The following is a 13,297-nucleotide window of genomic DNA, read 5'->3' as shown; positions in this document are numbered from 1 at the left end:
ATTGTAAATAAGGATGGAAAACTCAAAATCTATTACATGTTAGAGCCTGTCTACTACAACATATGGTTCACATTTTTAGCATGCTTCCATTGATAATCAAACACATACATTTTTTCCACAAAAGTGAAAAATATTTTACAATTGAAAAATCTTTCACAACTGGATCACTTAGTATTTTAGTTACTCAAAACTTCCCATTTTTACACATACCAGAACTGAAAGATGAACAAGATATCTGAACTCCAGGTCTGGATCTCTCAGTAAATTTTACTGGGCGATCTCTAAGAAAAAATAAGATGTTTTTATTTTTCATCATGTTTATTTAATGTGCAAGAATTTTGGAACACTGTTACATACTGATAGATTTATCATCAATTATAGAAACTACAAAACTGAAGTAGTCAATAAGTACTATTCCCATTATGGAAGTTAAAAATGCATTTAAACTTATAAATGTACTTTATGATATCAGTATTATTATTTTTGCTTTACAAACAAATTACTTGCTAATATCATTAAGAGAAGTTCAAAGTGTTCTTACCACAGTAAGAAATGAAACAAATAAAATACTCCTTATCAAAATCTTATATATATAAAATATTCACTTCAATACTGGTTTCATAAAAAATTTATTCTAAAATTTCTAACATCCAATTGAAGTAGATACAGATGTGTACATATATATCCATGTGTACATATATTTATATATTTAAATACATGGACTATTAAGAATCTCTCAAGGTGATAAATAAAAATGAGCATGCTTGACTTTTCACAAAATTTCTAAACTTACCTGAACTTCATTGTTTTTACATGCCATTGCCAGAAACAGATTGTTCCATCAGCACCAGTAGAAGTGAGGTATCTGGTTGTGCCTTTAGTTGATGGACAGAACTGAAAAAAAATTCTAATTAAAATAGAAATCTTTGATGTTCAAACTAATTTCAGTTTCAAGAAATTAGTTATTTAAATTCCCTGGATTACTGACTACCTTACAAAAATTTTAAATACCAAAAAATTAGTCCCTCATTGAATTTAGGATAAAATATTTTAGTCCTAAATAATAATAATTTTAAAATCTTTCAACATTACACTCTAAGATTATTATTTCACTACTTTTAATGGAGAAAAAACTCAGTCATTACTAGTTAAACCATTATAAATCTGCTGAATACATGCTTATATAACAACAATATAAAATTTTCTAAGTTCATATGAATAAGGCATCAGAAGTAAATCTAAAATCAGTGATTAGGAAGTTAATGTCTAAGTATTTGGGTTTTAATACTTTAATTCCAACTTCAATGAAATATGATATAAATTCTGTCATTTTAAAATTTAAATCATTTTCATATTTCAAAAGATAACACAAAATAGATCAAATCTCTATATATATCATTGTGGGGAAAGGAGATTAAAAATATACTTAAATTGCCCATTTAAAATATGGCTATTATCCTAGGTGGATCATGGATGGTCTTTATCATGTAGGCATCTCAGCCTCTAACACTTAGTATTTTACACGTTCATAGAAGAGAATCACATAGAAAGAAAAAGACACTGGGCTCCTGATGCCTGAGACACAGGGAAAGGTTGAAAATAAAACCAGGGTCTCTAGAATGCCCATGAATTTTTAAAATACCAAATAAACACAATGAACACTTTCCACTGAGATGAAGATTAAGGATTAAGATGAATAGGATGTGAATAAACTTTAAACTCAAATAAAAAAAAAAAAAGATCATTATAGATATTAGAAATCATGTATTTAGTTTTCGTACTTAGAAGCACAGAACTTCTAAAGACTACAGAGTTTAAATCAAACAAAAAGTATCAATTAATACTATCCATTAATAGTTGATGTACAGTAAAGAAACCATTACTCAGGTAACATACTTGTATTTTCTTTTCTGAGGTAGAGAAGCTTGTATTAGAAAGCTTAATCCATAATTGATAACAGGAACATGCAAATTATGGCCTACACACCAAATCCAGCTTCCTGCCTGTTTCTGTAAATAAAGTTTTATTGGAATACAGTCACCTTACACTGTCTATACTTGCTTTTGCATTGCAACAGCAAAGTTAAGTAGTTGTAACAGAGATCATATGGCTTGCAAAGCCTAAAATATTTACTATCTGGTCTGCAAATTTGCTGATCTCAGATCTTATAGGAATGAGACAAATATGAAGTAGTATGATTTCATTAAGTTTGAAGAAACACTAAAACCTTTTTTATTTTCATTGTATTAAACTGTTTCAATCACAAGAGGAATCCAGTCCATTAATATACTTTAATTGGACTGTTTTTAAGTGAGAAATTGTGTTAAAGATTATAAAAATGAAGACACTTTACATGTGCATTTCTGAATACAAATTAATATATAGTTAATGAAGAAAATTTAGGAAATACAGAAAAACAGAATAAAAGCTATTTATAATCCCACCACCCAGAGGCAACCACTATTAACATCATACCATTTTACATCAATCTTATTTAAAAAAATAAACTGAAAAAATAATAATACAACAAAATGTTAACAGAGACAGTCATTTAGCAAAGAATAAAGCATATACAATGCATGCTAAATGGTGACCATTACTATGGACAAAAATGAAAGTATGCTGGTGGGGGTAACAATTTACAATTTTAAAGTGGTAAGTTTGTTAGAGAAGGTCTCCCTGAGAAAGTGACAGACATTTCCATCACTTAGAAAGTTAAGGGAACGGTAACAACAACAACAAAAAGTAAGGGAACATCCACATAAATATCCAAGGAGGACCATTTCAGAGACATGAAACAGCAAGAGCAAAGGCTGGAGTGTAGCTACAGTAGTCTAAAAAAGAGGGTAGCAGCTAAAGCAGAACAAGAAAAGGAAACAAGTAGTAGGAGATAAGGTCAAAGAGAGCAAGGGGCTGAGAAAGTAAGGCATTGTGGATCACTGTAAAATCTTCAGCTTTATATGATGGTTTGATTTACATATATTGTGAAAGGATTATCACAATAGGTTTACTTAACATCCATCATCTCCTATAGATAAAATAAAAGGAAAAAAAATTTCTTTGTCATGCGAGCTCTTGGGATCTATTCTTTGAACAACTTTCATATATATCACATAGCAGTGTTAACTGTGGTCATCATGGTGTACATTACATCCCTAGTACTTATTTATCTTATAACTGGCAGTTTGTAATTTTTAACCACCTTCTCCCTTCCCTCTCTAAGAACCCCCCACATTTGATAATCAAAAATCTCATCTTTTTCTATGAGAAACAAAGAGTACAGTGGTGAATGGTGGTTGCCGGGGGCTGAGGGCTGGTGGAACTTGGGAGGTGTTGATCAAATGGTAACAACCTTGAAGCTAGAATATGAATGAGTTCTGAGGATCTGATGTACTGCATGGTGATTATAGTTAATGATATGGTATTGTATACTTGAAATTTGCTAAAAGAGTAGATTCTAAGAATTCTAATCACATACACAAAAATGGGAACTATGAGGTAGTGTACATGTTAATTTGCTTGAATGAGGTAAATATGTCACAAGATCTATATATATCAAATCATATTGTACACTTTAAATATATACTATTTTTTATCAATTATGCCTCAATAAAATTGAAAAATTAAAAAAAAAAAAAAAACTCCAGCCTTAACTGAGTTTGGAGGCTACTGAAGGTTCTGAGCACCAGTGACATGAGTTAATTTCCATTTTAAAACTATTCAGGCAAGTGGGGGCCAAGATGGCAGAGTAGAAAGACGCTGGTAGCTCACCCTCTCCCACAAATACACCAAAACTCAAATCCAGGGACCCACTCTGCCAACCACAGCACCTGCCGAACTCCAAAAGAACATCGCCCTCTTCAAAAGACAAAGATGCCAAGAATCTGGTAGGAGAAAAGGAAAAAAGAAAGAAGAAAAAGCAAAACAGTGTGGGACTGGTCCCACGGGGAAGGAGTGGCAAAGGAGGAATAGCACTCATTCACTGAATTTCCTCCTCTCCAACGGAGAGATAGTGGGATGGAGGGGGAGCCTCCGAGGCTCGGTTACATATGGAGCAGTCCTTGACCGACAAAACTAAGTTAAACGGGCATAGAAGGTCTCCGCAACTCCCAGCCCTAGAGGCAAAGCAGCAGGTGGGGAACGGGGCAGGCTGCCTGAGCCAGGGAGAGGACTGGGGCACCTGCACAGAGGCAACCCTGAGGGACTGCAGGGGGCTGAGTGCCGTGGATGAGTGGGTACACAGGGCAAAACAACCTGGGCCTTCCATAAAACAACACAGCTGATGTACCCTGGGGTGAAGGGTGCCATACTCCCATCTACGAAAACTCGCCGAAGGTTTTCAGGAGAAGACAGGTGGGGCTCAGCCACAGCCCCCATATCCTCCTGCGCTTAGCACCCAGGCGGGGGTGGGGTTGAAACCTGCATCTGTACCAAAGAGCTTAGCAGCCTCAAAGGCCAGATGGAGACTTGTTCACAGCCTGAGGCACATAGGATCCTTCTGTCCTGGTACTTCAGACAACTCACACAGCCAAGACAAACAAGGAGCAGAGGCAGAGCTGTTCCCGCGTCTTCCTCAAGCCCACCTATGGAGTGCGGACCTGGGGTGGAGTGGGAAGCTGCACAGAGCAGGGGAGTGACCAGCGCCAGAAGAGAGAGGGCGGCCACTCGCCTTCCTGGCAGGAGCAAAGCACTTGACTACAGTGCTGGGAGGAGGCGCAATCCACCCACCTACCTCACCCAAGCATAGCATCAGACTGCGGCATCCAGAGGGGGAGTGACCTGCCTGCCCATCTTGAAGGAGCGCTGCACCTGACCAGTGTTGGGAGGGGAGCGATCTGCGTGCCTATAGGCACTGGGAGCAGCACAGACAAGGGGAACCAACAGAGGGCCTCTGGAAGCAGCAAGCTGAGTTCGTGAAACAGGGGGAAGACAGAAAGACTTTTCAATAAAATCATTAAGACTGCAAACTCTCCACAAGAACACACCACTTTTTTTTTAATCTTTTTTATATCTGTTCAATTTTATATTACCTTTTTAATTTTTATTTTTTAAACAGATGTATATGCTCCTACTTTTAATCCCTCTAAAATTTTTCTTTTAAAACATTTTTATCATTATTATTTTTAAAAATCCACTTCACTTCATTTATATTTCACTTGGTTTTGATCTCCTGTTAATGATTATACACAGATTACAAATATTTATTTTTCACTTTTCTCCTTTTTAAAGGTTTTTAAAAGATGTCTCAACCCCAATGCTCTTCTGCATCAACTTGCCTTCTATTATTGATTATGAACTGTTTTGAAATCTTTTTTCCTCCATTCATTTAAAATTCTTTTTATTTTAGCTTTTTTATCTGTTCTATTTTCTATTACCTTTTTAATTTTTACTTTTTAAAAAATTGTATATGCTTCCAGTTTTAATCCCTTTTAAATTTTTCTTTAAAATATTTTTATTTTTTTTTAAATATACCTGATTTCATTTTCATTTCTCATGGTTTTGATCAACTGTTATTGATTATACACAGATTTGAAATATTGTTTTTAGTATATTCTTCCTCTTTTTAAACATTTAAAAGACATCTCAACTCGATTGCTATTCTGATTCAACTTGCTCTTCTATTACTGATTATACATGGTTTTCAAATCTTTTTTTTCTCCCTTCTTTTCAAATTCTCTCTCTCTCTCTTTTTTTTTTTAAGATTTATTCCTGGATAGGCAATAGATAGGTAAATAATCTCGTTAAGGACCACAATAGATAACTGATACTCCAAAAGCCACAATGACACTGAGATATGAGCAAGATGAAGAAGTAGAGGAACCACTTCCAATTAAAAGATCAAATGAAATCCCCTGAAAGGATGATCAATGAAATAGACACTGATGGCCTACTAAACCAAGATTTCAAAAAAGGAGTGATCAAAGTACTGAAGGAACTAAAAGAGATAGTGTTTGGAGATATAAAATATGTCAAAAATGAACCTGAAGCTATAAAGATGAGCCAAATAGAATTGGTAAACACATTTGATGAGATAAGAGCTGATCTAAAGGATGTACAAAGCAGACTAGATACTGGAGAGGAACTAATAAGTGACCTAGATGACAGGACATCAGAAAGCACCCAATCAGAACAGCTGAGAGAAAAACAAATAAAAAACAATGAAAACAACATAAGGGACCTATGGGATAATACAAATCATGCCAATCTACACATAAATAGGGGTTACAGAAGGGAAGAAAGAACAAAGGGGATTAAAAAATATTTGTAGAAATCATGACTGAAAACTTCCCAAACCTAAGGAAGGAATCAGATATCCAAGTACAGGAGGCTCAGAGGATCTCAAACGGGAAGAACCCAAATAGACCCACACCAAGATCTATCATAATCAAGATGGCCAGAGTCAAGGATAAAGAAATGATCCTAAAAGCAGCAAGAGAAAAACAAGGAGTGAGTTACAAGGGAACCCCCATAAGGTTCTCAGCTAATTTCTCTACAAAACACTACAGACCAGAAGGGAGTTGCAAGATACATTCAAAGTCCTGAATGAAAAAAAAAGATGCAGCTTAAGATACTTTATCCAGCAAGTCTATCCTTAAGACTAGAAATAAAAATAAAGAATTTCACAGACAAGCAAAAACTAGAACAGTTTAGCAACAGTAAACCCATACTAAAAGAAGTATTGAAAGGTCTACTCTAAATACAAAAGAAGCAGGATGCTATAGAAATGAGAAACTCATAACTAGAAGATGATAACTACCAAATTACAAATAAACAAAAAATTGTCAAAGAAGACATCTAAAGCATTAAGAGTGGGAGAGAGAAACAAGAAAATACAGAGTATCTTTTTTCCTTACTTTTAAAAATTTTTTTTTGTTCTTGGTAGGATGGGCTTGAGCTTATATTACTATCTGTTTAATACAAACAGTATAGTCATGGGTTAATAGACTTACAAAAAAGGGTAACCACAAGCCAAAAACTTACAAGTGAGTCATAAAAACTAAATAAAATCCATAATAATACAAAGGAAAATTACCAAACAACAAAAGACAAAGAAACGAACAAAGAGGAAATACCAAATCAACAGCAAAAGTAAGTTCAAAATGGAAATAAACACAAATCTATCATTAATTACTGTAAAAACTAAAGGGCTAAATGCTCCAATCAAAAGACATAGAGTGGCAGACTGGATAATAAACCAAGTACCTTGAATATGCTGCATACAAGAGACCCACTTTAGGGAGAAGGACACACAGAGTTGGAGAGTGAAAGAATGGAAAAGGATATTCCATGCAAATGGAAAAGACAAAAAACACATGTAGCAGTACTAATTTCAGACAAATTAGACTTTAAAACAAAGGCCATAAAGAAAGATAAAGAAGGACATTTTATAATGATTAAAGGAGTAATACAAGATGAGGATATTACGCTCGTTAAAATATACTGACCCAACATGGGAACACCTAAATACAAAAAGCAATTACTAACAGAGATAATGGGAATATTGATGGGAATACAATCATTGTCAGAGATTTCAACACTGCATTAACATCATTAGACAGCTCTTCCACACAGAAAATAAATAAGGCAACAGAGAAATTAAATAATACACTAGAAAAGCTAGATTTGGTGAATATTTTCAGAGCATTACACCCCCCAAAAATAGGATACATTCTTTTCAAGTGCACATGGAACATTTTCTAGGATTGATCATGTACTTGGGCACAAAATAAACCTCAAAAATTTAGAAGATAGAAATTATCTCAAGCATCTTTACTGACCACAATGCCATGAAACTAGAAGTCAACAACAGAGAAACCAAGGGGAAAAAAGGAAAGTATGCAGATTAAACAATATGCTATTAAAAAAACAATGGGTCAATGAGGAAATCAAAGTTGAAATTAAAAAAATACCTTCAGACAAATGAAAATGAAAACACAACCACACAAAATTTATGGGACACAGCAAAGGCAGTACTAAGAGGGAAGTTTATAGCGATACAGGCCTTCCTCAAAAAAGAAAACACTCTCAAATAAACAATCTTACACACCAGCTAAAAGAATAGAAAAGGAAGAGCAAAACCCCCCAAAAGGCAGCAGAAGGAAGGAAATAATAAAGATCAGGGAGGACATAAATAAAATAGAGATTGAAAAAAAAAAACAGAAAAAAATCAATCAAACCAAAAGCTGGTTTTTTGAAAAACTAAATTATATCGACAAACTTCTGGCAAAACTCACAAAGAAGAAAAAAGAGACAGCACAAATTAGCAAAATAAGAAAGGAAAATGGAGAAATTACAACAAATAACATAGAAATACAGACTATCATACGAAAATATGAAAAACGATATGGGAACAAAATGGATAACCTAGAGGAGACAGACAAGTTTCTGAAAACATACAGTCCACCAAGACTGAATCAAGAAGAAGCTGACCACTCGAACAAACCGATCACTAGAAATGAAATTCAATTACCAATTAAAAAAACCTCCCTACAGATAAAAGTCCAGGACCGGACGGCTTCACCGGGGAATTCTACCAAACATACAAAGGAGAACTAATACCAGTCCTTCTCAAACTCTTCCAGAAGACTGAAAAGGAGGGAGTACTCTGAAACCCATTCTGTGAAGCCACCATCACCCTGATACCAAAACCAGGCAAAGATGCTACCAAAAAAGAGAATTACAGACCAATATAACTGATGAAAATAGATGCCAAAATCCTCACCAAAATATTAGCAAATAGAATCCAACAGCACATTAAAAAGATTATACATCATGACCAAGTGGGGTTCATCCCAGGAACACAAGGGTGGTTAAACATACACAAATCAACCAATCCAGTACATCACATCAACAAGAGAAAGGACAAAAACCGCATGATCATCTCAATAGATGCAGAAAAAGCATTTGATAAAATTTAACACCCATTTATCATAAAGGCTCTCACCAAAATGTGTATAGAGGGAACATATCTCAACATAATAAAAGCTATATAGGACAAACCTACAGCCAGCATAGTACTCAACAGTGAAAAACTCAAAAGCTTCCCACTAAAATCTGGGACAAGACAAGGATGCCCACTATCACCACTCCTATTCAACATAGTCTTGGAAGTCCTAGCCATAGCAATCAGGCAAGAGAGAGAAATAAAAGGGATCCAAATTGGAAAAGAAGAGGTGAAAGTGTCACTATATGTTGATGACATGTTACTATATATACAAGACCCTAGAAGGTCCACACAAAAACAGCTAGAGCTGATTGAAGAATTCAGTAAGGTAGCAGGTTACAAGATCAACGATCAAAAATCAGTTGCATTTCTGTACACTAACGATGAATCAACAGAAAAAGAAAGTAAAGAAATGATCTACTTTAAAATAGCACCCAAAGTAATAAAATACCTAGGAATAAATCTAAACAAGGAGGTTAAAGACTTATACACAGAAAAGTATAAACCATTGATGAAGGAAATTAAAGAAGAATTTAAAAAATGGAAAGATATCCCATGCTCCTAGATTGGAAGAAACAATATTGTTAAAATGGTCACACTGCCCAAGGCAATCTACAGATTTAATGCAATCACTATCAAATTACACAGGACATATTTCACAGAACTAGAACAAATCATAATAACATTCATATGGAACTACAAAAGACCTAGCACTGCCAAAGCATTACTGAAGAAAAAGAAAGAGACTGGAGGAATAACTCTCCCAGACTTCAGACAATACTATAGAGCTACAGCCATCAAGACAGCATGGTATTGGTACAAAAACAGACATATGGACCAATGGAACAGAACAGAGAGCCCAGAAATCAACCCACAAACTTTTGGTAAACTCATCTTCGACAAAGGAGGCAAGAATATACAATGGAATAAAGACAATCTCTTCAGCAAATGGGTTTCGGAAAACTGACAGCAGCATGTAAATTAATGAAGCTTGAACACTCCCTTACACCATACACAAAAATAAACTCAAAATGGATCAAAGACTTAAACATAAGACAAGGTAAAATAAACCTAGAAGAAAATAGAGCCAAAACATGATTTGACATACATCTCAAAAAGTTCTCCTAGGGCAGTCTACACCCAAGCAATAGAAATAAAAGCAAGAATAAACAAATGTGACATAATTAAATTTACAAGCTTCTGCACAGCAAAGGAAACCATAAGTGAAACAAAAAGACAACCTACGGATTGGGAAAAAATTTTTGCAAATGACGAAACCAACAAAAGCTTGACCTCCAGAATATATAAGCAGCTCACATGAGTAATAAGAAACAAACAAACAACCCAATCCAAAAATGGGCAAAAGACCTAAACAAGCAATTCTCCCAGGAAGAAATACAAATGATCACTAGGCACATGAAAAAATGGTCAATATCACTAATTATCAGAGAAATGCAAATCAAAACTACAATGAGGTATCACCTCACACCAGCCAGAATGGCCATCATTCAAAAGTCCACAAATGATAAATGCTGGAGAGGCTGTGGAGAAAAGGGAACCCTCCTACACTGCTGTTGGGAATGCAGTTTGGTGCAGCCACTGTGGAAAACAGTATGGAGATTCCTCAAAAGACTAGGAATAGACTTACCATATGACCCAGGAATCCCACTCCTGGGCATGTATACAGAAGGAACCCTACTTCAAAGTGACACCTGCACTCCAATGTTCATAGCAGCATGATTTACAATAGTTAAGACATGGAAACAGCCTAAATGTCCATCCACAGATGACTGGATAAAGAAGAGGTGGTATATTTATACCATGGAATACTATTCAGCCATAAAAACTGTCAACATAATGCCATTTGCAGCAATATGCATATTCCTGGGGAATGTCATTTTAAGTGAAGTAAGCCAGAAAGAGAAAGAAAAATACCATATGAGATCGCTCATATGTGGAATTAAAAAAAGAAATAACATAAATACAAAACTGAAACAGACTCATAGACATAGAATATAAACTTGTGGTTGACAAGAGGGTGGGGGGTGGGAAGGGATAGACTGGGATTTCAAAATGTAGAATAGATAAACAAGATTGTATTGTGTAGCACAGGGAAATATATACAAGATTTTGTGGTAGCTCACAGTGAAAAAAAATGTGATGATGAATATATGCATGTTCATTTATAACTGAAAAATTGTGCTCTACACTGGAATTTGACACAGCATTGTAAAATGACTACAACTCAATAAAAAATGTTAAAAAAAGAATATATTGAAACATACATAGGCAATATTCAATGGGTTCTAAGAAATGGTTACTTAAACCACTATGCTTAGTATTATCACATGAATTTTTTGTGTTTTTTATCTTAACTTCTGTATGAATACATGAATATAGTAGTCTGTTTTTAAGAAGACACAGAATTGTTTAATTTAACAATAATTAGAAGTCAAGAACCAAGTCACGGGGTTCTGTCTGTCTGGTTTAATAGTTTTATTCCAACAAATATAACAGTGCTTGGCACAGTAAGTCCTCAAAAATCTTTGCAAAAAAAAAAAAAAATTCAGGCAAGGGGGGAGGGTAGCTCAAAGCAGTAGAGCACATGCTTAACATGCACAAAGTCCTGGGTTCAATTCCTAGTACTTCATTTAAAAAAGTAAATAAATAAATAAACTTAATTATGTACCCCTCAAAAAAACTTAAAAAAAAGAATTAAAAAAATAACAAATAAAAATAATTTAAAAATCATTCAGACAGGCTAGACTGAGATAAGAAAGAGGGGAGGTAAGAAGCAGGAAGATCAGTTAGAAGTCTGTTTCAGTAATCTAGGTTACAGATGATAGTGGTTTGCAATAGGGTAGTAATTATGAAGGCCACAAGAATTTGTCAGATTCTGGATATATTCTGAGGGTAGAGTCAACATGAATTGCTAACAACTTAGATATGGGATATGAGAAAATGAAGTCAGGGATGACTACTCTGATCAATTGGAAGGATGAAATTTGTTTAGATGGGGAAAGCTTTGAGAGAGCAGATCTCAGGAAGGAAGACAAGGGTTCAATTTTGAAGTTGAGTTTGAGATACCTCACAGACATTCATGTGATGATGCCAAGTGGGTTGCTGAATATAGAAGGATGGAGCTAAAAGATAGGCCCTGAGATGGAAATTTGGATTCATTACCCTACAGATGAAATTTAAAGCCATGAGACTTGATGGAATCACTTAGGGAAAGAATGTTATAGAAAAGAAGTCCATGGATATCAAGGGCACTTACACATGTAAATGAAATGAGACAGAAACTAGCAAATGAAACTATGAAGGAGTCAAAAGTATCATAAACATTTTCAGTCTAAATAAATGGTCATACTTTTTTATGTTGTATGGGAGTATCTCTAAAATCTAGAAATAATGTGTCAGATAGGATGGCAGGAACACAAGTAACTGGTAATGTCCCAAAACAAAATCCAAAAAATAACTTCAACTAATCAAAAATTTGACATAAAATTTTTCAAATCCAATATATGTTGAACCCAATTCTTGTCAGCACCTCATAAACCGATGACTTATTATTTAAATAACAAAAAATTGACCAGCATACTTATTAGAGACAAATAGGAGTGATTATCTCATCCACAAAAGCGGTCTCTTTGACCAAAATAAAAGACAGTTTCAGTAGGGTTTCTCAGTTTTGCTATCAACACAAAAAAGAGGACAAAGTTCTTTAGGAAGTCCAGGACTTTCACTACCAACATCTGGTAAAAACACTACATGGACAAGTATTTAAAAGAAGTCAATGTAGTGTATATCAAAGATCAAGTTGAAATAGGAAGTCAATGAAACTAAGAATAAAAATTTCCATAACATTAAATTACACACACAGACAAATACAATAAATCTGACTGGAAAATGTTTTGCAGTAAATATTAACACAAGTATGCCAATATTCAAGTTAGAACCTGTCTATATCCTGCCTTAAAAGTATTAGTATTATTCCTTAAGACAATTATAAGTCTCCCTTCTTCACAAATATGAATGAGATAAAAAGATGTGTCACGTTGTACTTGAAAAAATTTTTCAACGAACTTTTTGCTTATATCTAAAGGGAATATATTTATATGAAAAAGGAGCTTTAAAAAAATACCTGTCTGGATGGGAGAGTATAGCTCAGTGGTAGAGTGTGTGCTTTGCATGCACAAGGTCCTGGGTTCAATCCCCAGTGCCTCCGTTAAAATAAAGAAATAAGTAAATAAATAAACCTAATTACTTCCTACTTCAAAAAAAAAAAAAAACACAAAAAAACCTGTCTATAAGGTAGGAACAAAGCCCTTAAAAGATCAACATTTTTCTGTT

At 34.5% G+C, this 13,297-nt stretch overlaps 1 protein-coding gene and 1 non-coding gene across 5 annotated transcripts in view; one reads left to right on the top strand and one right to left on the bottom strand.

Annotated features, from left to right (window-relative positions):
* Positions 1-13,297, bottom strand: part of BRWD3 (bromodomain and WD repeat domain containing 3) — a 120,347-nt gene that overhangs the window by 64,619 nt on the left and 42,431 nt on the right. For all 4 annotated transcript variants that reach the window (XM_032474383.1, XM_032474384.1, XM_032474382.1 and 1 more), the window contains exons 9-10: positions 794-894; positions 211-281 (exon numbers count right to left, since the gene is read on the bottom strand). In XM_032474383.1, coding sequence (XP_032330274.1) covers positions 211-281; positions 794-894 — 172 coding nt within the window. The remainder of the gene's footprint in view (positions 1-210; positions 282-793; positions 895-13,297) is intronic.
* On the top strand, positions 13,100-13,172 carry TRNAA-UGC. Its single transcript has one exon. It is a non-coding gene; the product is annotated as a tRNA-Ala (tRNA).

This window comes from Camelus ferus, chromosome X (genome assembly GCF_009834535.1).
Source record: "Camelus ferus isolate YT-003-E chromosome X, BCGSAC_Cfer_1.0, whole genome shotgun sequence".
In the NCBI taxonomy this organism is placed as follows: domain Eukaryota; kingdom Metazoa; phylum Chordata; class Mammalia; order Artiodactyla; family Camelidae; genus Camelus; species Camelus ferus.
This window is presented reverse-complemented; position numbering and strand designations above follow the sequence as displayed.